Source organism: Physella acuta, unplaced genomic scaffold (genome assembly GCF_028476545.2).
Source record: "Physella acuta isolate Inbredline_101_S28 unplaced genomic scaffold, ASM2847654v3 ptg001249l, whole genome shotgun sequence".
NCBI classification, from domain to species: domain Eukaryota; kingdom Metazoa; phylum Mollusca; class Gastropoda; family Physidae; genus Physella; species Physella acuta.
In genome coordinates, this window is record NW_026732765.1 from 195,292 (window position 1) to 220,077 (window position 24,786).

The 24,786-nt window shown below is 32.6% G+C and overlaps 2 protein-coding genes across 9 annotated transcripts in view; one reads left to right on the forward strand and one right to left on the reverse strand.

Annotated features, from left to right (window-relative positions):
- The window catches only part of LOC131957475 (eukaryotic translation initiation factor 4 gamma 1), a 35,301-nt gene extending 19,608 nt beyond the window's left edge, over positions 1 to 15,693 (forward strand). For 2 of the 7 annotated variants that reach the window (XM_059322306.1, XM_059322308.1), the window contains exons 10-33: positions 2,866 to 3,150; positions 3,303 to 3,404; positions 3,645 to 3,704; positions 4,221 to 4,782; positions 6,230 to 6,339; positions 6,479 to 6,556; positions 7,020 to 7,199; positions 7,301 to 7,444; positions 7,615 to 7,674; positions 7,779 to 7,937; positions 8,225 to 8,301; positions 8,740 to 8,896; positions 9,002 to 9,100; positions 9,210 to 9,369; positions 9,489 to 9,586; positions 9,674 to 9,804; positions 9,981 to 10,157; positions 10,483 to 10,771; positions 11,620 to 11,792; positions 11,903 to 12,107; positions 12,252 to 12,494; positions 12,743 to 12,821; positions 12,920 to 13,054; positions 13,214 to 15,693. In XM_059322306.1, the coding sequence (XP_059178289.1) occupies positions 2,866 to 3,150; positions 3,303 to 3,404; positions 3,645 to 3,704; positions 4,221 to 4,782; positions 6,230 to 6,339; positions 6,479 to 6,556; positions 7,020 to 7,199; positions 7,301 to 7,444; positions 7,615 to 7,674; positions 7,779 to 7,937; positions 8,225 to 8,301; positions 8,740 to 8,896; positions 9,002 to 9,100; positions 9,210 to 9,369; positions 9,489 to 9,586; positions 9,674 to 9,804; positions 9,981 to 10,157; positions 10,483 to 10,771; positions 11,620 to 11,792; positions 11,903 to 12,107; positions 12,252 to 12,494; positions 12,743 to 12,821; positions 12,920 to 13,054; positions 13,214 to 13,401 (3,951 nt within the window). In that variant the 3' untranslated portion in view covers positions 13,402 to 15,693. The remainder of the gene's footprint in view (positions 1 to 2,865; positions 3,151 to 3,302; positions 3,405 to 3,644; positions 3,705 to 4,220; positions 4,783 to 6,229; positions 6,340 to 6,478; positions 6,557 to 7,019; positions 7,200 to 7,300; positions 7,445 to 7,614; positions 7,675 to 7,778; positions 7,938 to 8,224; positions 8,302 to 8,739; positions 8,897 to 9,001; positions 9,101 to 9,209; positions 9,370 to 9,488; positions 9,587 to 9,673; positions 9,805 to 9,980; positions 10,158 to 10,482; positions 10,772 to 11,619; positions 11,793 to 11,902; positions 12,108 to 12,251; positions 12,495 to 12,742; positions 12,822 to 12,919; positions 13,055 to 13,213) is intronic. The other 5 variants (XM_059322310.1, XM_059322309.1, XM_059322311.1 and 2 more) reach the window with 5 other exon arrangements.
- A 594-nt stretch (positions 15,694 to 16,287) lies between these two features.
- LOC131957477 (eukaryotic translation initiation factor 4 gamma 1) lies at positions 16,288 to 23,970 on the reverse strand. 2 transcript variants are annotated; one of them, XM_059322314.1, is made up of 8 exons: positions 23,908 to 23,970; positions 20,516 to 20,672; positions 20,312 to 20,410; positions 19,697 to 19,856; positions 19,179 to 19,264; positions 18,164 to 18,336; positions 17,860 to 18,064; positions 16,288 to 17,724 (listed from the first exon to the last, which is right to left on the reverse strand). In XM_059322314.1, the coding sequence occupies exons 1-8, from the start codon at positions 23,943 to 23,945 to the stop codon at positions 17,560 to 17,562; spliced, it is 1,083 nt and encodes a 360-aa protein (XP_059178297.1). In that variant the 5' UTR covers positions 23,946 to 23,970; the 3' UTR covers positions 16,288 to 17,559. The 2 variants fall into 2 exon arrangements, with proteins under 2 accessions (XP_059178297.1, XP_059178298.1); XM_059322315.1 differs by lacking the exon at positions 20,312 to 20,410.
- Positions 23,971 to 24,786: the final 816 nt, after the last annotated feature.

Sequence of the window (24,786 nt, forward strand, 5' to 3'; positions counted from 1 at the left end):
TAGAAATAATGAATAACCCTAGTATTTATTAATTCCTTTTTGCATCTATTTTATGTTGAAAATGTTGTAGGGGCCTACAATAGGGAATCTGTGTTCAACTTGCGCAAGCACTTTTTTGAAACAAGTAATTTGTAGTATTTTTCAGTTACAGAGCAACAGTGAAACAACCAGTTCTGTTGCCATTTTTGTAACAGCGAATAATGAAATATGGAAAAAATAGGAAGTGAAATATTTCTTCTAAGACCTAGCACGATTTTAGCATTGGTCTAGCACTACAATTAGTATGTGCCTATCTAGTACATATAAAGTCAGAAACTCAAGGAATAAAAACTAAAAAGAACTAGATAAAGAATCAAAATTAAAAAAAAAAATTTGTTTAGTTTATGTAAAATCAAACAGCAGTGTTACATAGTAAAAGCTAAAGTTATAGGCCTAGTAGACTTTTCAAAAATTTATCAGAACCTCAGGCCACCATAAATAACAACAATAGCTCAACAAAGGTTTTCTTTCTGCACTGCTATTTTTAAATTGTTTGCTCGTGTTTATGTACCTAAGGTTCATTTCCATAATTGGTGAAAAATAGGAACATTTTTTGTTTTAAACATACAGATCTAGTTTAGATAAACGCTAAACAAAATCCACTAATTATTTTGATTGTTCTCTTGTTTTAAAAAAAAATTACATTTTGTATTTTATTTATAAACTCAGTTTGAGGATTTTATTTTTAAAAGTGAATTAGATCTGTATTTATTCTGGCATTTTTTATTTATTTAATTTTATCACTCTGAAATTCTTAAACTGATACAGAATTTTTTAGATGGCTAAAACTGGGATCCTGAAGGCATGGTACTGATAGCCAACCACAAAATTTTGAGTCCTTGGAAGTGTAATTAGTTACAACTTTTGTTACTGTAGAGCATCTTGTTACTGTAGAAGCTACCAGAATAATTACTATATTTTCCTTTTAACTTTAATTTAAAATACATCAATGGTGACAACAATAGCAACTGTCTGTTCCATGAACAACTAAGAATATGCATACTATTGAAGTCATTGTATACTTAATTCATTGCTTAATTTATAGTTTTAGGTTCATATTATTGAATTAGCTTATTTTTGTATTTCCAGTATAAATAGCTGTTAAAAAAGTAATTAATACTTTTTATAATTGTTTCACACCCTGACATAAATTTTTAAAAAAATTCACTACAATAAAATGACCTACAGAGTTTATGAATATTATGCTATTATCTATAGCACATTTCCATTCGTAAGGATATTTATTATTGGAATGTGTTGTCTTTAGTAATTGCCGTAAAATTAGTTACTGATGGCTAATACTGCTAGTTAGTAACTTTAAAAAATAATTATTGACTTTTCAGCTAGATATATTATTGAAGTTGTCTCAATTTGGATCTAAGAACATCTATCCATTTTTCTAAAAATTATCTATGTATGTCTGCATTATTTCTGTTTTTGGTGTAACCAAGCAACAGCATTTGATCCTCACAGATGCTTATAATACCACTTTTTGTAAATGACTTACTCAGAATGTTTGCATTTAGGTAGGCATAGTTGATTACAATTCATATTGAAAACAATCCCAAGACATTATTTCAGATATTGTATGCTTATTTTGTTAATTTTAAGAAAACATAAGAGCATCATTTTTCCTTCCTAGATCAGGCCTCTTTCAAAGCTTTCCACCCCTCATTGACCACTCTTTTCAGCGGTTGGCATGTCTTCCTGGGTCAACCTGGGGGTTCCACTCCAGCCTGTCTAGCTGTGTTGCTAGCATCCGTCTGTAGCGTGTACCAAATCAATACCATACATGGAAATTAAGCAACCATAGTTACAAAGATGTTGTTCTAGAAAGCTTTTTTTTTCATGAAAACAAATATAAACATTTTTAATGGCCTAAAACACGTACATTTCCGTGTTGCAGATTTCCTTCCTTTGTGCTCAGTCATAGATCAGATGGTTTTGATAATTTAGTTTGAAATCATGGTAAAAAAATTCAAAAGCTGAATCATATTACACAGCCAATCTTCATTCAGTTCAGAATAAATAACTGCCTACTAGTCATTTTCACTTTTTCCAATCAAAATTGGAGTAATATTGAGATGTGTCTGGACATATGGCAAAATATATCTACTGTTAAGGGCACAGACAGTAAAATAATAGTGTTGAGGCATAAAGAAAATAAAAAGGTTTAGTCTGCACTGTAAGGTTTTAAAACAATTAGTATCATAAATATACCCTTTATATTTACATTTATTTCCATCCATCATTTGGAAATTGATGATGGTATAATATTCTTCATTTGTAAAAGCTTGCTTGAATTTAACCTTATGTGTGTTGTGTAGATGAGTAGACATTTAAAAAAAAAAAATGAACATTACTTTTTCTAAGTAAAATGATGGTATCCTTGGTACACTTAAGTTTCTTTCACAGGACTGCCAATGGGTTACCTGATTTGAGTTAAGAAATTATGTTAAAAGATTAGGTAATGCTTATGAAGGGTGGCAAAATTAGTTTTTATTGCTTAAAATTATCAGCAAACTGTTGCAGATGTAAATCTTTTTTACCAGTGGGCAATTGGATTTTCATGGTGTCATACTTGGTATTGTCACTAATCGTCAAGATTATTTAAATCTGTTATAAACTGACAGGTTTTTAAAATGGTTTTTACATGTTTTTATTTTGTGGGGCTGAAATACTAATGAATACAAAAAGTTTATAATCTTTTAGCATGGAACTGTATTAAAAATTCATTATTTTGATGCTTAATTTCCCAACAAATTCATTGAAAAAAAAACAACAAAAACAGTAAATTTTATAAAGCCTGTATCTGTATTTTTCAAGCAAAATGTTAAGGAAGTGAAGGACATCGACAGAGGTGATGCTTGTGATTCAAGGGAAAATAATACTTGCACAGTAACTAGTATTAATGTAGATGAATGTACTAAGATGAATCAAAAAGTTCAAGCAACTAACAGTGACTCAGAGAAAGATAAAGTATCTGAAAGAGTGTTAGAGGATAAAGATGCTCAAACATCAGTAGCTAAAGACATTGGACTTAAAACAGACTGTGATTCCTTAAATAATCCTAAGGCTTTATCTCAGAAAGAATTGGCTGCACCTGCACAGGTACATTACAGTTACCCACAAATTAAAATTGGTACATCTGTACTATTGTTACTTCACTTGTCCATGTAATCATTTTGTTTAAGACTGGCCGAGATCTTAATTCATTACATTACTTAAAAACTTAGTTTAAACCCAGAAGTACTCTTTCCTAGGTTGAGAGTAAGCACAAATTAAAGAAAAAGAAGAAGAAAAAAGGACGGAAGACACCACCAATTCAAAAAACAAAACAGAGTACATCTGCTAATAGTTCAGAGGTTTGGAATTTTGTGATTTTTATCAGCAGCAATTGTGGTTTATAATAGTACACTTGGATGACAATATCGACTGGGCTATCTAACATCAGCTAAGAAATTATATTTAATAAAATTGTTCCTGAGAGGTTTTAATAGTAAAATATATAATTAATGAAAAGTCATTTTGAAAATGTCAGTGATAGGTCTTGTTAAACATTATTTCATACAATTATTTGCAAGTCTTTTGTTAAAAATTTTTAGGCAAACATTGAAAGCAGCTATCAGTGTACTAAACCACCAAATGAAGCTTCTCAGCTGGAGGTACAAGATCATTTTAAATTTAACACAATGTTCTAATTATCTGTAAAATTAACCTGTTCATTGTTTTTTTACTCTTAACATTATTTAATTATAAAATTGAAGTTTGAATTTATTTGTTAAGTAATATGTAATAAGCATTTAATGTTTTCTTTTTTGAAATTATAATTTATACAAGTTTTGTTAAATCCTTTAAAATGTTCTTGTACATTAAAACAAGTTTTACTATGTTAATTTTTGTAGATGTTAAATGTTTGTTAAACTTTGTACATTTGGCAAATGCCTTGTTTAAATTTACAAAATATTTTAAACATCTTAACTGTATTTTACTAATATGTTCTTTGCTTTTGCATGCTTCAGTAGTTTAATCCATACCTTTACTAACTATCCTTTTTGTATTTTTGTTCATCCCTATTTTTATGCACACAATATCTCATATAGTTTTTTTTTATTTTTAAAGTGCAACCCTAATTTTCTGAAACAGGCTGCTTTCATCACTGATTTTACTTTTATTTTTAGGAAAAAGAAAATGAAGCATCAGATATAAGCACAAAGCCTCCACTTCCCCCATCACACGGCGGCGACAATAGAGGATATCAAGATAAAATTGTAAAAGAAGATACAACTGCAGTTGAAAATACACATACCACAAAAGTGTCTACTAAAGAAGAATCCCCTGAGCCAGCATTAAGTAGCACTGCCCCTGCTCTAGCCCAAGCCAAAACAGTCACATGTGAGAAAGCATTGGATTCTGCTATGACACCTACCATTACCATTAGTCTCCCTGTTCAAAATCAAAACCAACCCCCGGCTGATCAGTTGGCAAATAATATTAAAAATAATTACCGTCATCAAATACAAGCTGAAAGGCAAAACTCAAAGTCTTTGGATAATGGCACACAAGAGGCAACACAGCCAGATGCTACACCTGATGATGCTGTGGTAGAAGAGTTGAATGAGTTGAATGAAGAGTTAGAAGCACCAAAGGATATGACAAAAAAAATTGATGATGTAAAGAAAGGGCAATCAAATGTGGAGGATGGGACTAAAGTGGATAAAAATATACCAAAAATTAAAAAAGGCAAGTTGCATTTAAATTGATGGGAAGCAAATCAAATATTTAATGGTAAAGTCTAGTTAAGTGTAGGGCTTAAAATTAAACATGACTTTAAAAAAATACTTAAGTCTGCATTAAGGCTGTGTGATGAAGCTATTATCTGCTTTAGTATGATGATAAACTCCATTTGGAATTCCTCGTTTCTGAAAGCCTTGCAGTCTTAACACTCATCCTTCTCCCCTTTTAGTTTGTTTTTAAAATTCCTTTTTGTGGTTCACCATTGATTACCCATTTGTCTTAATCTCAGTTTCCATAATCTCTTACCAGACTAAAAAAATATTTTTTTTACCATAATATGAGATGTTTGACTACTTAAAAATTGAACATTTTCTAAAAAGTAAAATTAAAGATAATTTGTTGTTCCATTTGATAAACACCTCATAATGAACATTCACTTACTCATTTAATAGCAACAATCAGTCTGCTCTGTTAAAGCCAAAAGGGAACTCAGGTTAAAAATGTATGCGTATATTTTGCAGAGCTGATTAATATTTTAGTGATGTGAAACTTTTATATATCTACTTAAAACTGACTCTTACAAAAGAAGATACCCCAATTTTACAAGCTGAACAAATTTTTAGTATCCAAATTGGAAAAAATACTATATTCTTTCAGAAAATCAATAAAAGTGTAACATTACTGGCACATAAGGAACGATAAGCAATCATTTAAGTCAAAGGGATGTGAACAAAACTCTTGGTGTTCATTCATATCAATATTAGATGCCTCATCTAATTACTTAAAATTGGAAAGTGTCACGTCACAAAAACATGGAAACATTAAAAATCATGGGAGATACATGATCTACTGGGGTACATGGATGACTATAGGTCTTTAGACAGGACTGCATTTATCCAATGACATGAGTAAAGTACAAAAGTAATTTTTTTTCAAGCAAATACACAAAGATTTTGGCTGTATGATGAAATTTCCATCTGCTTCTGTGATGAAAAACCATTATGGAATTCCTCGTTTCTGAGTGCCAAATTAAAAAAACTAAAAAAAATTTAAGATTCATTGCCTGGTTTTTTAAAATCTTACTGCATCTACAGCTAATATAGTTATGATATAGATCTTTAGACAGGACTGCATTTATCCAATGACATGAGTAAAGTACAAAATAAAAGTAATTTTTTTTTTCAAGCAAATACACAAAGATTTTGGCTGTATGATGAAATTTCCATCTGCTTTTGTGATGAAAAACCATTATGGAATTCCTCGTTTCTGAGTGCCAAATTAAAAAAACTAAAAAAAATTTAAGATTCATTGCCTGGTTTTTTAAAATCTTACTGCATCTACAGCTAATATAGTTATGATATAGATCTTTAGACAGGACAAAGCTCTTTAATTTGAATAAAAGTAGTTGTAATTTTTTTTACTGGCCATGTTATTTTTAATTAAATGTTTACAGACAAAGAAAAGCTCATCTATGACAGAGCATACTTAATGGAACTTCGTGAATGTCCATCCTCATTAGCAAAACCGGAAGGGCTTCCAAATTTGGAAATTATTCTCGACAAGGTTAGTTTTCTTTATAAAACACATTTTATACAATTTTTTTAAAAATGTATTAAAAAATTAAAATTGTACAAGTTGTGAAATATAATCTTACAAAACATTTATGGATATGTGGGCTAAGATTTTTTTTTTCACGTTTTAGCCTACCAGCTCTAATAGAACTAAAAGTGATGTCCTAGATTTTACTCCTGCATTTTTCCAACAAACTTCAACAAACAGGGTAAGCATATACCAATGAAATAATAGTGAATAGTTTGGTAATAATTAAGAAAACAAACATGTTTGTTGCTGGTCTTATTTAGTCTTGTTGCTTAAAAAAGAAATTGTTTGCTTCTTAGTTATATCACCACACAGCATATTTTTTAGAAGGCCACAAATTTTTCTAAGCTGTTAGCAGATATAGTTTTGCTTTTGGCTGTGTGATGAAATTTCCATCTGTTTTAAATGATGATAAACCACTTTGGAATTCCTCGTTTCTGATAGCCAAACATCAGCTTATGTTACCATTCTTGTCACAAATCTTTTTCCAACGAGGAGAATCTATTGAACCTAGTTTATACAACTTAGAAAGTTATTTTTTACTTAAGCAGGTCAGAAATGTTGTAGCTTTTTTGCTGAACTACTCAGTAGCATGAACATTATTTGATTTAGCTGTGGTAAACCTATTGACTTGTTTATTGCAGCACCCACCACAGATTGGAAAAAGCAGCAGTCGAGGTAGGCAAAGGCCAGGAGATGTACCAATGCCTCAGCGAATTATCAAAAGTTATTCTTTATCTAATGATGTTAAACCATTGCATCAAAGTGAAAAACCTTGGAAGCCAACACCAAAGCAATTATCAGCTGGCGAAATAGCAGAAAAGGTAACATGATTACAAAATATTGCCATTGATGAGTAAACCATTAATGTAGTGTTCTTTAGTTAAGAAAACCTTTTAGTTACACATACACATTACTTTTCTAGCGTAAATCACTTGAAGCAGAGATACTGTTTATCATGAATCGACTTACCCCAACAAACTTTGAACGCTTGGCTGTGGAAATGAGGGGTCTAAATATTACAACTTATGAGGATTTGCAAGAGCTGGTTAAAATATTTTTTGACAAGGTTTGTATGCCTTTATTTTAACTAAATAATATTCTATATTTGGACAAAATATTTAAATGTCAAAATTGTTAAATCACTATTACATACATTGATTTAAAAATCTGTTTTGTCCTTAAGTCACTTAGAAATGTGAACATTCTACCATTATATTGAACTAAATAATTTTTCAGGTAACCATTGAAACAAAATTTGTTGAGGCCTATGCACTGCTTTGCAAAATTATGGCACCGGTAAGCAAGTTTAGTTATTTTATCTTATCTAGCATAACTTAAGATACTATTGAGCATAATGTAGTTTGTTTCCATTAAACTAACCTGTAAGTTCCAAATTTCAGCTTAAAGTACCCCCTCCAGCAAATATGAAAGATAACCAATCTACTTTTCGAGTGGTTATGTTAACCAAATGCCAGCAGGAATTTGAAGCTGATAAGGCTGTTGTGTTTGAGGATCCGGAAGAGAAGAAGAAGAAAATTGAATCAGAAATGCCTGAAGGGGTATGTACTTTTAATGCCTGGTATTTGATTTTTTATAGAGTGGTTGAATGATAAAAGTGTGGTTACTGTTACATTTCTGGGCTTGTATCCATTTGGGCGTACCCAAATCTAACTGCGCTGATTGTTAATTTGTCAAACAACCCCTTCATATGCAAAGTTTACAACGTCTGTATTATTTGCTTTATTTAAATTAACTATTAATTTACACAGATTTTCAATGTTATGAATGACAGTAAATTCCAAAAATAGTTTTGCAAATACATTTTCTAAATTTATTATACAAACAGCCGGAAAGAACAGAATGTATTGAGAATACCCTGTATCAGATGAAGATGAAGAGGCTCAAATTTTATGGAAACATCAGGTAACAACGAATACCAAAAAATAAAATATTCTTAAGCCACCCAGGTCACATCTCACAAACTAGATCATACTTTCCCCACCTTCCAGAATTTGATAACAAGATCTTATTTACTTTGAGCTGTATTATCTAGAAGCTATTTTTAGTATAACCTTTAAGCTAGCTGTTGATTGGTTCAAGTATTGCCACTTAGTCCATCCAAATTAGTTTAAAAGGAGAAACTAAATTTCCTGAAAATAAAATCGAAAAGACAACAGTGTTCATAATTGAACATGACAAGCCAAGCGCTGTGGTTTCACATTTCGCATAAAACATCCAGATAAAGTAGCTACAGGCTGGAAACCGGCAAGTGATTGCAGCATTGATATCTGTGCACTTTAGAACTTTTTTTTTATTTTAAAATTTTTCTAAACATAAGAAAAAACAATTTTCTATTTATAGGTTTATTGGAGAACTTTTCAAATTGGGGATGTTGACTGAAAATATTATGCATGATTGCATCTACCGTCTGCTTAAAGCACGTGATGATGATTCCTTAGTATCTCTGTGTAATCTTCTTACTACTGTTGGGCAGTTACTTGACACAGATAAGGCAAAGGTAAGTATGTTGTTTAATTAATTTAAGCACTTTAGGTTATATAAAGTTTATTTACACCTGAATTTTAATGACACAAGTAATAACTTTTATAATATCTATTCTAAGACAAGAATGGATCAGTATTTTGCACAGATGTCCAAAATTGCAGAAGAGCGAAAATCAAGAATCAAATTTATTCTCAAAGATGCTATTGATTTAAGAAGTGTAAGTTCCTTATTTTATCTCAACTAATTTTTAATTTTAGTGTGTTAAGCAATGAAGCTTTGACTTTCCTGTAGATATTAACTACCTATTAACTACATCCACTTGACAGAATAACTGGGTACCTCGCAAAGAGCAAGCAGGTCCCAAAAAAATTGACGAGGTGCACAAAGATTTCCAGCAAGAGCAATTTACAAAACAATTAATGCAGTCTCAACCACCACCACCAAGAAATGACAATGCTCAACCAAACAGCAGACGTGGAAGTAGACGTAAGATAAATCACTGTTGTCTAATTGTTTTAAAACTCTTGAATTTGGTTTTTATATTTCGTTTTAGGAAATATTTTTATTATAAACATGTCCTGATGTAGCATTTTTTTTATTAATAGAACGTCAAGAAGAGATGAAACAGCCTCTTGATGATGGATGGAACACAGTAGGATCGAAATCTTTAAGGATAGATGCCAGCAAGATGAGACTTTCTAAGGTACAACATTATGCACTTCCACCATTAGTTTTTATGTTTTAATGAGTTTTACTCCAAATTTGTATATATTTTTGTTTTAAATTTTAGAATGTTGTTGATGAGAATAGTATTCAGCTTGGTCCTGGTGGCGGAACCAATAAATTCTCTATGTGGAGTAGAGGTAGTTATGGTGGTGCTCAACCATCAACAGATGATAGACCAGCTCCTGCAACTAATCGGTAAGTTATATTTGATGCTTATGGTTTAAAAGGATAGTATTAATGAACCACTGTTGATTACAGAACTTTATTTCTATCCTCATTTTTATATATTTTGATTACAGGATTAACAATTGACAAAAGTTAATTCATATTCATTAACAAATTTTAAAACTAATTTACAATTAAATTTTTAGATTTTCATTACTACGTGGCGAGGAAGACCGCAGAAATTTTCAGAGATCTCCTTCTCGTGGTGATAGTGTTTCTAACAGAGGCATGAGGCAGGGGCCAACAGCTGGTCATGGTCGTGGAAAGATTTTAACAAGATCAAGCAATGAAGGAGAAAGAAGAGAAACTCTAGGAGCATCTAGGTATTCTATTTTTAACCCTTTCACTTGCAGTTTCTGTTTATGGTGATGGGCAATAATTCCACTAATCAACCAGATGTTTCATTTTGCTGATGTAACGTCCTTCAGTCTTAAATATTTGTTTCATTTATTAAACACATAAGCTTCAGTAACAAACAAACAAAGCACCAGGGATATTCAGGGAATTATAATGCAGAACAGACATTTTTACTGTGAGATAACGCATTCTAGAAAAGCTACAATTCATCCAGTTACACGGGTTGTTGTACAGAGTCAAAATTTCATACTCAGATCATTAACTTTATTGTTTTTATACTTTTCCAATCAGGCCAATGACTGGTGGTCGATCTCAGAATTCAAGTAGAGATAGCAGTTGGAATCGTGATGACCATCGACCTTATGGACCTAGAGGCTCAAGAGAGGGAGAGAATGTTATGACCCGTAGTGATATATCATTGCGTCCTAACTCAGATTCCCTATTACCCCCAACCACAGTATCACCAGTCCCTGGTGCTGATGATCAGTCTGTCAAGAAAATGAAACCTCTGTCACGTGAAGAAATGGAAAATAAAGCTAAAATCATTTTGGAAGAGTTCCTAAGTGTGAAGGATCTTGAAGTGAGTAAAGCAGTGATGATTACTGTCTAAAGATATATGGTTTGACGTGTAACAAATCAAGGATGTGATTTCAGATTTTTCCCTTTCAGCTGCAATTTTCCTCCGCTACTTTAATTTCCTCCAAAAATTCTCTGCCTCTTTTGTACGAAGTTTTAAAAATGTAGTTACAATTTTCTGCTTTTTTTATTCTGTAAAATATTTATCAAAAACGCGTAATCTAAGATGTTGCTGCTTTTTAAATGAAATGTATATCTCCTGAGCCTGGTTTCTTTACCATTAATCTTGCTTGCGCTGCAGTTAGGTTATAGTTAATTTCTCCTTGTATTTTAACTCGCCGAAAGCTACAATTTCTCACTGCTTTTTTAAAATTTCGCAATCTCAAAATAGTATTGAAATTCTTGTAAAAGAATATTAAGACTAGACTAACCCGCCCCCTCCTTGTAGCAAAGGCGACTCTTGTGATCTAACTATGACCCCCAAGTAGAGTTTAGTTTTGCTTGTTTGGGGAAAAGTGTAAATGATGTCACAGCCAATCTCCAATATTATGGTCCTGCTTTGGCATATTGTGAACTAACCTGACCCCAACTGTCTTGTTTGTGGGAGAAAAACTTGATACCAACTATTTTATTAAAAAGCTTTTATTTTAAATGTTAGCTATAGTAAACTACTAGAGTAATGGTGTGAGTGCTTTACTGCGATAAAACAGATAAAATTGAGTTCTTCTTGGCTGTAAAAAATGTCCAATTTTTTTTCACATCCCTGAATAAATTAATAAATATATTAAAAATGATTAGTAAATGCTCTTGCCCCTTGTTACAGTTAAGAATATTTATTTTGAATTTCTCCAGGAAGCAAAATTATGCCTGAAAGAATTGGAGGGCCAAACTTACCTTGAAGTGTTGGTTAGTTCTTGTATAAATGATGTTCTTGAAAAGTCAAAGAAAGAGCGTGATATAACAGGCCAGTTTTTCCATGAAATGGTTAAAAATAACCTCATACCCTGTGTTACATATTTCAAAGGGTAAGTGTCTATATTCTTTAATATACCTATTAAAATTATTCTTACATTTTGTTCTTAATCTATTTAATATGGTGTAGTCTGTCAAATACTAATAGAATTTTTTTTTTCAGCTTGTCTGAAATTTTGCAATTTGCTGAAGACATGGTGATAGATATTCCAATGATTTGGACTTATTTGGCTCAGTTAATAGTCCCTGTTCTAATTGGTGGTTCAGTGCCTTGGTCTGACCTGATACAAGTACTTCAAACTAGCCTTGAAAAAAGTTGCTGTTTAAAACTTCTAACGGAAATTTTATTACATGCCAAAATTATTACTGTAAGTCATTACTTTTGGATAATTGTTATATTTATCTTTTTATCATATGAATTTTATTGTTGTGTCTGAAGTATTGTGAATGCTTTTTTTTTGGATACTTTCAATTAGCTTTTGATATTAATTCAACTAATCCTGTGTTTACAGAGCGAAGCTGATGTGGCCAGAATGTGGCAGAGCAGCAACCTTGAATGGTCTCAATTTGTAGATCAGTCCAATGTAACCAAATTCCTTGAAGACAAAAAGCTACAATTCACAATAGCCCCAGTGAATGAAAGTCAGTTGACTGTTCCAACATCAGGAATATCTGATGTTGCTAGAGTGATCTCTCAAGTTGAGAAAATGTTGAAAGAAAATGAACACAATGATGCTATTAAAAAATATATTAATGTGAGTGTTTTTGCTAGCTCATGAAAAGTCATTTTTAAAAAAATAAGTTGTCCTGAGGTTTTATACTTGTATAATTTTTTTCTTGTAAATATTATTAATCGCTAAATAGTCATGTTAACTTAGGCAGTTTCATTTAAGGCTTAATATTCATGTCATCTTAGGCACTTTCATTTAAGGCTAAATATTCATGTCAACTTAGGCACTTTCATTCAATTTCTTAATGATGTCTTTAATTATTGATTCTACAGGAAGTTTTACCTGAAAGTAAAAGAAACAGTGAGTTTATAAGAGGACTTATGTCTGCTGTAGCCGGTTCCTCTATAACAGGTGCGAAAATAGTTGCATGGCTTTCTTTGAAGAAAATAATTTGTATTGACAGTTTAAATTAATTTAATTGCTTATTTTTACCAATAAATATTTTCCAGGTGCAATGAAAACAAATGAGGATGTAATTAAAGCCCGTAAAGACATTTTACAACAATATATTAAGACCCCTCAAATGGAACTTCAGGCCCTTTATGCTATTCAGGCTCTAATGCATAAATTAGAGCACCCTTCAGGTAAAAAAAAAAAAAAATTTTACACTACTATCAGTCTTGTTTAAAAATTCACTCATTATTTTGTCTAGTGTATAGAATAAATCTTTATTTTCCTTGCAAAGTTTAAGGTTACTAAATAAGGCTGTTTCTTGTACGCTAATGTATCTTTATATTTCACAGGTGTCATATTTTCACTGTTTAATGTTCTGTATGATGAGGATGTGATAAGTGAAGAAACATTTAAGAGTTGGGAAATAAGTACAGATCCTTCAGAAGCTGAGGGAAAAGGGGCCTGTTCAATGCAACTGACACAGTTCTTCACATGGTTAAGAGAAAATGAAGACCCTGAAGCTGACACCCCATCTTGAAACTAGTTTAACTTTAGTTAGCTTATTGACTAGTAATACTGTTCGTCTTTTCAATTTGAATAAGATGTCTGTGAATATAGGAAATGAGATATAGTACATGCAAGACTGTATAATATTCTTTACTTGCCAATATAAAAACATTGTTACTTTCATACCCTGTCCTACCCAATCCAAAGTTACATATATTGATAATTGAGTGTTAAACAGAAGAAAAGTATTTATATTTATTGCTGTCACTTCAAAAGTCACTATATGCTGGCCATAGTTAACTGACTTAACACTGTTGAGGAAGAGAAGTGGTTTACATTGGCTTGGGTAGGACTAATTTATTTAACTTTCAGAGACTGTAAAAATATTCCTAAGTGATGTAAATAGTTTTAAAGCAACTTTTATGCATGTTTCACTTTCATCTGACTTATTTTCATCCGTTTGAAATAAGCACTTATGGATATGTTATTGGTCAAATGTTTTTCAGAAACATGAAAATTTGATGGCAGAGATTTTTAAATGTGAAAGTGAATTATGTTGATTTCTTTATTAACAATAAAAATCCCTGCTGTTCATTTTTATTCAGCTTTCTAAAAATAAAATACAGTAAAATCAGAATTAATTTTAACTATTTAATCGTATTCTAACACAAATGGCAAATTATTCAGCTACAATAATTAAAATGGAAGCAACTGGAGACAATGGGTTTGGTATATTAGTGTTTATTTTTTAAATGTTAAATGCAGTATGCCATCCTGCTTGTTTGTAATTTGTATCACATTGAGTTCACTATTTTTCAAAGAAACATTTTTATTTTTTGTTATAAATTCCCACATGGCAGAAAATTTTGTACTTCAGAATAACTGAAACAAACTTTGACATATTTTTCTTAATGGTTTATACAGTATTTTATTCATAAAAAGCCAATGTTGCCTATAACTTCAGGGCTCACATAAAATTATCAAGCTTAGTATGGTCAGCAGTTGCCACTATTTTTTCCATATTTTGGAGAAACATTGAAGTTACTGTATTGTGCTGTGCTAGAAATGTACGAAATAGGTGAAAACTTTATTACAAGTAATTGCTTACATTTTTGAAAACCTTGATAAACCATTTACCAAATAACTGGTCAAAACTGACATCTTCCATGTCGCAAGCCTTTCAAATTAACTTCACATTTCTAGGGACTAGCACTTTTTTTTGAAGCATTGTTTTGATGTTTTATGCCAAGATGGGTTTTTTACTTCACTTGCCTTAACTCAATTCCAGGAAATATTTCTCTAAGGGTATCATCTGTCATTTTAGGTGATGGTTATTTTTAAGTCATGTGCATGTAATACTTGACATACATGAACAGTGTGTTAATAGATTAAGAGTATGAATGAAACATTCAGTGTTTGATTTTTGTTTCTGTTGCTGTCCGTAGAAGATGCTTTTAAGCTGTAACTTTTCTTTAAAGCTTTATTTGCAGTAAAGATTTTCTGTAAGATTGCATGAATCTTTCAGAAATAGATATGTACATCTACAACCAATAATTGCACATGAAAGCTATTTTCTTTTTGACAAGAATTTTGTGGTCATGCTTATAAAAGTGTACATAGTTATTTATGAACTGTAATATAAAGTGTTTAAAAACAAATTTTTTTCTTTGATGTGGTATGACAAATGCATACATAACCTACATTGACATTCTATTTGCTTATGGTATGTAAGAGGTCTGGCTACCCATGGTTGAATGACTTCTATATTACATGCACTGGTGGAGGGGATTTAATCTACCCTTTTTATGATTGATTGCCTGCTCTCCCTTTCACATGTATTTCATAGATGTTAGTATTAAAATAAACAGTTAAATAATAGCCATTGGTCTTGATGGGAGTGAGCTATCATTCATTTGTAATGAAATCTCCACTCTGATCAAAATGTTTGTTTAAATGTAAAAAAAAAAATTTCGTCAATTTGTTTTATACATATCTTTTCTGGGATTGTTTTTCTTTGATATTTGTTTTAGTTACCTACTAGATAACAAGGGAGGGGAATAAAAAATGTTTTCCGGTCATTTTTAAGCTACCAGAATTGCACAGTTTTAGCAGTCATGTTTTTACATAAAAGTATGAGCAATGCCTGCTGGAGCAAGATTGACCAATAGAATGAAGTTCAAATGAATTGTGCTGTCCTGGACTATATAATCATGCATAATTATATGCAATTGTACTTTCTTCATTTTGTAAATACATTTTAAATTGATTTTCGAGAAAAAAAATGAAAAAAAAAACTTATTAAAAAAAACTAAACTTACAAAAAGCTTCATTATTTTTTTTACAGGGGATGCTTTTGTGGTCTTATTTTTGGTTGTTTTTTTTTTGAATTTATGAACTCCACAAGAAAAACTCATTGCCTGCTAAATTTTGAAATGGAAAGAGAATTTGACTATTTAAACACTTGAGAATTTTTTTTTTATTGTGGACATAATCCAAGTAGGAAGTATTTCAACTATTTGGTGTTGAATAATTCTGAACCTATCTTTCTGTCACAATGCAAACTGGCCAGTCATACTCAGCTCATGAAGTGACAACATAAAACCTTTCTGATATCAAATAACTCACTTTTAAAAGCTCTAACATTCCACACAAAATGAGTTGAAACATTGCTTCATAACTACAAGTTAGTTAATTCTATAATGAACTGTCTGTTTCTGTGACCCCAAAATATGAAGGGATAGTACGGTCATCACTGCCCGATTTACTTTCCCTAACAGGTACCCATCAAAGCTGAGTGGACTCTAAGATGTATAGTGGACTGTTCCTGGTTTCAAATTCAAGACTTAAAAAAACATTTGACCACATGAAGTATACTAAAAAAAAGTAACTATTAGAATTAGATTATAATAAATTTTATTGCTATTAAAATAATTAAAATAGCAATTGTATTAGAGGATAAATGCAAGTTCAATATGGATACAATTTCACAAAAATAACAGTTTAGCTTACTAAGCTTTGGTTAAATAAAAAGGAAGACAGTGATCATTGGATCAGTCATGTATATTGGGACCAGACCAATAACTTTGAAACTGAAGAAATAAAAATGAACCAGTTGTTTCTAGAGACTGATGTTAATTTACAGTTTTTTACCTTGGGCTTTAGTTTAGTATTGATTGGCAACACATTATGAGTGTTAGTCACCCCTTTCATCTAAACAAATGATCAGCTACACAAAGAGGTAAGAAAGTGATTGATTAACAATTCTTAGTCATCATATGAAAGCAAATGATTAAATAAAAAGTAGGTAGACTATTGAGCTTGGCAATTTATGGCACTGATGAAGCAGGTTTCACCTATTTCTGTGACCTCAGCATTTGAAGGGATAATCGGGTCAGCACTATGCCCAGTTGCCTTGACTTTTCCTAAAATGAGTCAGGTACCCATCAGATCTGGGTGGAATAAGGGACACCCTACAGTCTGGAATTGAGAAAGACAAGGCAGGAGCCCATGACACTGCAAATAAGAAGGAGGAAGTGGCACTGGGTGGGGACATGCTTCAAAAGGCTCACGCAAATGTGACATGCCAGGCGCTTGAGTGGAATCCCCGGAGAAAGCAGAAGAGAGGGCACCCAAGACAGACCTGGAGGCGGAGTCTTTTTGAAGAACTGAAGCCAACAGAAAATTGCAAAATTAATAGCCTGGTATAGGACAAAATGGAAGGAAATGCCGGAGGCCCTATATTCCATAAGGAGCAAAGAGGACTAGGTAAGTCAAGTACAGACTGGAATAGGAGATCCAAACTCATTACTTTCTGATTAGCATTCAAGTAACCACCCAACCATGCCATCCCCTAAAAAAAAGCAGCTTGCACAATTAGAATCATAACTAGATAAATAAGTTTTAATAAAAAATCATTTTCTAGAGGATACCCCTCCCTCCTTCATTAATGATTATACTATTTATCACCCTACTAATGTAATGTGTAAGGGATTAAAATCATATGTGTATGTGTTTTTATATATATGTGTATGTGTATATACATACATATATTATATATGTAATATATATATACACATATGTGTGTGTGTGTGTGTGTGTGTGCATGTATGTATTTATAAATATAATCTGTAAACATAGTAGTGGTTTATTATATTCACTGTTTGGAAACTTAAAGCACATGTCTTTGCAACTATTCCCCTAAAGATGTTGGAGCAGTCAACTGACTTTCATTCACAGGGGATATTGTGATTTGTAGCTCTTTGTCTTCAAGAAATTTGGTTACATTGGGCGGATCTACAAATTGAGACCATTCAAGGTTGCTGCTCTGCCACATTCTAGCCACATCAGCTTCGCTCTGTAAACACAAGATTAGTTGAATTAATATAAAAAACTAATTATCAAAAAAAGTTTTGAAACATTTCTGACAAAACAATAACATTCTGAATGACAAAAAGATAAATATAACATTTCTCAAAACATAATGACTTACAGTAATAATTTTGGCATGTAATAAAATTTCTGTCAAAAGTTTTAAGCAGCAACTTTTTTCAAGGCTAGTTTGAAGTACTTGTATCAGGTCAGACCAAGGCACTGAACCACCAATTAGAACAGGGACTATTAACTGAGCCAAATAAGTCCAAATCATTGGAATATCTATCACCATGTCTTCAGCAAATTGCAAAATTTCAGACAAGCTGAAAAAAAAAATTCTATTAATACCTGACAAATGGATTACATCATATCAAATAGAATATAAACAGAAAGTAAGTATATTAAATAATGTAGATACTTACCCTTTGAAATATGCAACACAGGGTATGAGGTTATTTTTAACCATTTCATGGAAAAACTGTCCTGTTATATCACGCTCTTTCTTTGACTTTTCAAGAACATCATTTATACAAGAACTAACCAACACTTCAAGGTAAGTTTGGCCTTCCAATTCTTTCACGCTTGTTTTTGCCTTCTGTGAAAATGATATAGCACAGTTATAATGATACACTATCAAATATCAATTTAGAAAAATGATTTTAAGAAAATTACTCATAATATTTCTAATTTTAAAAAGTTATATGTCTAAGGTTTTTTAATCTGTATATTATATATGTAGGAAAAATTAAGAAATCAATACATAAGAAAAAGCAGTTATAAAACCAAAATTATAGTCAAGTAAATTATCACATTTATTGAACCTCTTTTGTAAATAAACACATATACTCTCATGTAGGCATTTAAGCCAAGTATTCACCTTTTCATAACTTTGTTTTATCTGAGAAGGTGCTTCATCAATTAAAAAAAAATGACTTGTAAATTTATTTTATAATGATGACCTTGGAGTATATGCAACTTAAAAGTATACTTACATTATTATGTAAACACTAATTCAGACTTGTAACTGAAACCCAGCCCTAGTTAGATCTTTAACCCTAAACTATTATAATATATTTGACAAATCCATAAATAACTTAACAAAAAGTTGGACATCCCTAAATGGCATCACACTAGACCTGCCGACTCCTCCTTGAAAATTGCAATTCTTTTTCTTTTCAAACAAAATATTTGTCTAGAATATTAACTAAGTTTGGTCAGCATTTGAAATATTGACTAACTTGTAACCTATTATAAAAATGTATTTAAAAAAAATTGAAATTACTGCTAAAATTCAATATAAAAAAACTCCTTTTTAAAATGCAAAAGTGTCACACTTATGAGCCTCTCTCCTTTATCGCACACTATCACAAAGTATGAATCCCATCCCTACTGGGGGTGTTATGTCATTTATGAATTTGAATATGAAAGCATACTCACATCTAAATCTCCAGTTCCTAGGAATTCCTTAAAAATCATTTTTGCTATGATTTCAACTTCATCACGAGGCAGATCTTTAGGTAGGCCTACAATATATTAATATATTTACCTGTAATTTGTATTTAGATGTAGGTATATAAGTCTTTATTATCTTGTGAAGATTTTTTTCTTTACTATAAAAACTTAACATGAGAGCCTATGTTACTATTTACATGCATAGTACATGCCAACAGGAAATTATTGTTGTTGGGATTGCATTGTTTGAATATTATTAATCTTTATAAAATCTTAATCAGCCTCAATTAATTTTTGGACTTCTGCATTGTAGGCCAACACATCTGTTGTGCTGGTATTATTTATGGCTGGGTCATCTATTTGTAAGACAAATTAGTTTATTCATCACAATCTTTAGAAAATTGTTAATTGCTTTCATTTCTATATCATCTAGGGCCTAAATCTAATCACTAATGTAACAGTATTAATATAATTTTCAGATACAAAAAAATATGTAATCTTACGTCTACTTTCATGTCTGATGTTTGATTGAAATTTGTCATTTCTTGGCGGTAGTTGTGATTGCATCACTTGCTTTTTAAACTGTTCTTTTTTAAAAACTTTATGATTCACATCAATTTTTAATGAGTCTGATTCGCATGTATGATGTTGAATCCAGTTGTTCTTTTTAGTGGATAAAAATGATTATAATTTTAAGAACACATAATTATTTAGGAATTCTGTTAAACCCATTACTTTTTTTAAGACAAGATAATATTATTTGAATGCATTATTACATGAGATTTTCCTAATTATTGTTATATTTTCTAAAAAACCTTATAATTTAAAAAAGTTAGAACTATAGGAGAAACAAAAGCAAAAATGCAGCAATGATTCAGCCTTATTAAAGTTTGTTAAGAACATTAGAATGTCATTCATTAATGTATAGAAAAATAAACTATAAACAAACAAATAAAACAAAAATTGTATTACATATTTTATGTTTTAAATAACACAATAAAACAGTTGGTCTAATTTTTTTTTCTAAATAATGCACATTTTTATTTTAAAACAATTTTCTTCTAGTAATCAACCAGCTTCAGCATTTAATGTATTAACAGGAAAAAAAACAAACCCACTTTTCTTAAATCTATGGCATCTTTAAGAAGGAATTTAACTTTTGATTTTCGCTCCTCTGCGATTTTGGACATCTGTGCAAAATACTGGCCCATCCGTGTCTTAAGAGAGGGAAAATAATGTTTAATAACCATTTGCTTGTTTAGATCTAGACATTTTAAAAGTAAATTGCTTTCACTGTTATTAATTAATTTAAGAATATTTACCTTAGCTTTGTCTGTGTCAAGTAATTGCCCAACAGTAGTAAGAAGAATACACAGAGATACTAAGGAATCATCATCACATGCTTTAAGCAGACGGTAGATGCAATCATGCATAATATTTTCAGTCAACATCCCCAATTTGAAAAGTTCTCCAATAAACCTATAAATAGAAAATTGTTTATGTTTAGAAAAATTTTAAAATAAAACAAAAAGTTCTAAAGTGCACAAATATCAATGCTGCAATCACTTGCCGGTTTCCAGCCTGTAGCTACTTTAACTGGATGTTTTATGCGAAATGTGAAACCACAGAGCTTGGCTTGTCGTGTTCAATTATGAACACTTTCTGTCAGAGCCGGCGTTAGGGGTACGCGGGGCCTATGGCCAACCATCCGCGCGGGGCCTTAAATTTTTTTCATTGGTGTATAATTAAATAAAACATGTACAGTGAGGCGTTTTTTTTCCTTCTCAACGCTAATTAATATTTTTAACGATATATATGTATTTTTAAGCTGTTTATCAATGTCGTATTAACATTAAGACACTGATTAACAAATAATTTGTTTACTTAGAAGTGCTTTCGAAACGTTGCTTGTTTCTGTTAAGGCTTTTTGTTTGAAAAGTAAAAAATAAAACAGATATAAGTTTGAGACACGCATCAAAGTGACGATGAACGTCAGCTTCAAACCTGATTTTTTTATATTAATGTTGAAAATCTTACCAGTACGTTCACAAACGAAGATCTACTTTTCTTGCCTTTCGTGAGGAAAATTCCATGATTATATCATCATAGTCCAAACTGGAGGCTATGTCTTTTTCTATTGACAGAATCGACAGGCCGCAAAGCCTGTTTTGGGACATCGTTGATCTCAAATAGTTCTTGATCAGCTTCAGTTTGGAGAAACTTCTTTCGACGCTTGCAACTGTGACTGGAACTGTTAGCAAGATTCTGTAGGCGATCGCCGTATTGGGAAAGGAATCCCGAATACTCCAAATGTACTGAAGGCACTGTTTGGCTGACTTAATACCTTCGGGCAAAATTTCTCGAAACATTGTGAGCTCTGTACACAAATCTGCCCCGTTTAAGTCACGTGAGCTCACCGATCGCAACGCTATATCAAGATTGATGCAACTTTTTAACAAATCCTCATTATTTAATTTTCTCATTGTGTTTATGTTGTAGAGAAACCCAAAGAGTGAATCGTATTGTCGTAGTTGTTCAAATCGAGTGTTCATGCCAATAATTGCTTGATCCATTATACATAAGAAATACTCTGTTCTAAACTCATCTTCACCCGATAACGTGCTTTCATCTGGTACTCTCAACAGTGGCATTCAAAGTGTGTGGATGCCGGGAAAAATAGCAAAACATTGATAGATTTCGGAATAAGCTCGAATCGTGAAAAACACTGTTTACAGCTATAGATATCCAAATGAAATGACTCTCAAATGTAATCACGGACGCTCAGTAAGGTGGAACACTGGGGGGGGGGGGGGTGACAGTTGGTGGGGTGAGGTGAAGCCCGTGAAGGATAACTGTACATTTAAATCTATGGGATGCCAAACCCTAAAAAAAAATCAGTTCGGGTACTACGTTACTGGATCTCTGACCGCAGCCATTCAAGAGAAGGTGCGTGTTTATAGAGCGTCCACGTATTACATTACAGATTAAGACCGCGTTCTCACAAGAGAAGGTCCGTGTCTATAAAAAGTGAACCATGTGCTTCGTGTTATTTATGAGTTTCGCGATGGCATGCTCGGACTGCCGGTAATTTAGACGTTTGAGAAATCAGGAGAACTTTACCATAAAACAGTCTCAGCCCGATATATCAAACAGTATAGACTTTATAATTTGTTTAGTGTGCCTACACTATTTTAAAACAAGAATCACTATGGCCTTAACTATTATACTGAATATCCCTAAACAGAGGCGTAGCGAGGGGGGGGGGGGGGTGGGGCGGGGGTGCGGATCGCACCGGGTGACACCATTTAGGGGGTCGACACCAAGGCAAAAAATAGCAAAATATATAGAGAAAAACTTGAGGGGGGGGGGGGCAAATCGAAAGTTTGAGGTGGGGGGGTGTGCAAATCGAAAACTTGAGGGGGGGGGGGTGCAAATCGAAAGTTTGAAAGTTTTTTCCTGGGAAGGGTCGCTACGCCTCTGGGGGGGGGGGGGGTGACACCATTAAGTGCCGCACCGGGTGACACCCGACCTCGCTACGCCACTGTCCCTACAATTAATTAAAATAAACATGTGCTTAATCACTTTACGAATACCGTTAAAGTTTACCAAAATGAAAATGGACATAATTACTGTATAAATGCCCTTCAAAAATATAAAAATAAATACAAGTATATTGTATTTAAAGATGACCTGACTATATATAAAATAAATATGAACATAATTACTGTATGGATGCCTATAAGTACACAAAAGATGCCCATACCGTGTATAAATTGTGATTTTAGGGATAAATACTCTGGATTTCCGGGGCATGTCCCCATCCGCTCCCCTCCCCCCTCCCCCTCCTCCTCTGCAAGCCATCATCAGGTCACTGACTGTTTACTACAGGCACCCCCGCCTGCTCACTAAAAAAAAAAAACTTCTTCCACGGTCCGCAAACAATAGGGTATCTTTTTACGTTTTTCTCGATTTTACCTCCCATGTCAGGTCGGGGGCTAATTCGCGACCGCCATCTCCAGTCACCTCCGGACAATAGCGAGTCGACCTTGCCAGCGATGTGTGACACTTATGTCTTTCTTTAGAATAACGGTCTGTCCCAGTCCATGTAGAGGATAACTCACTAACATCAGCCGTGGCCTCTGTTTTAACATCCAACAATTTCGGCCATTTAGTTGGGTTGTTTTTTTTAATTTAATTCAGCAAAGATTATTTAAGTTTACAAACTAATTCAGGCAACAATGGCGCTGCTGAAGCGCGGGGCCCCTTCAAGCGCGGGGCCTGCGGCGACCGCCCCGTTTGCCACCCCCTAACGCCGGCTCTGCTTTCTGTTGTCTTTTTGATTTTATTTTCAGGAAATTTAATTAGTTTCTCCTTTTAAACTACTTTGGATGAACTGACGAAGTGGCAAAACTTGAATCAATTAACAGCTAGCTTAAAGGTTATACTAAAAATAGCTTCTAGATAATATAGCTCACAGTAAATGTCAAGGTTAATGTTTTCTCGTCTAAGATAATAAAAAATGGGGTGTTCACAAAATTTTTGGGCCTTATACTGACTGGGTACAACATTAAAAAAAAAAAATTGGTTTTAAAGGTATATTAGATCTTGTTATCAAATTCTGGAAGGTGGGGAAAGTATGACCTAGTTTGTATGATATGAAAAGATGTGACCTGGGTGGCTTAAGAATTTTATATTTTTTGGTATTCATTGTTACCTGATGTTTCCATAAAATTTGAGCCTCTTCATCTTCATCTGATACAGGGTATTCTCAATGCACTCTGTTTGAGGTAGATTAAGAATTACACAACGGAGACAGAAGCCCTTAACATGTAAACAGCTTTTATTGTTAACCGGCCAAACGGAAGTGACGAGAGACACAAGTAAGGGACATCACTCAAGATAACAATATAAATATAATACCAATACAATTATCTCAATCTATTACATCCCTTTACCCTTAGAACACAATAACACATCTCTCAATAGAACAATTGATAGTATCCTAAAATCACCAATTATATTGTAACATGAACACTATGGTAGATTACATCCTTACAAACAATGCACAATATGCCACAACATAATCAAGATACAAAACAATAATGTCAAAGTCCTCTTGACCTTTAAAATCATAGGTCTAACTTATTTGGGACTTTGATTGTCCTGCTTGACCTTCTCAGTGGCCTTTGATTTGGTGACTCAAGATTCTGACCATCTGGATTCTCTATCTCAGGAGGTCTAGGATTTAAATCATTAACTCCAGAATTTACATTTTCTGACTCCAGACAACTTGGTTCACTCATATCAACAGAACTTGGTTGTGAAACAAACTGAGTTGGTGTGAACTGATCAGATTTGGTGGGATTGACAGATTCACACTTATTATCTGCACAAGTTATTTTCAACTGGTCTGCATGTCTACGGACAATAAGTCCATCATTTGTTTTTACTTTATAAGACACCGGTCCTGTACATTGAACTATTTGACCTGGTATCCATTTTTCCTTTCTCCCATAATTTCTTAGATACACATTATCATTAACTGCAAATTCTCTTTCAATGGATGATTTGTCATGATTTACTTTTTGTGTAT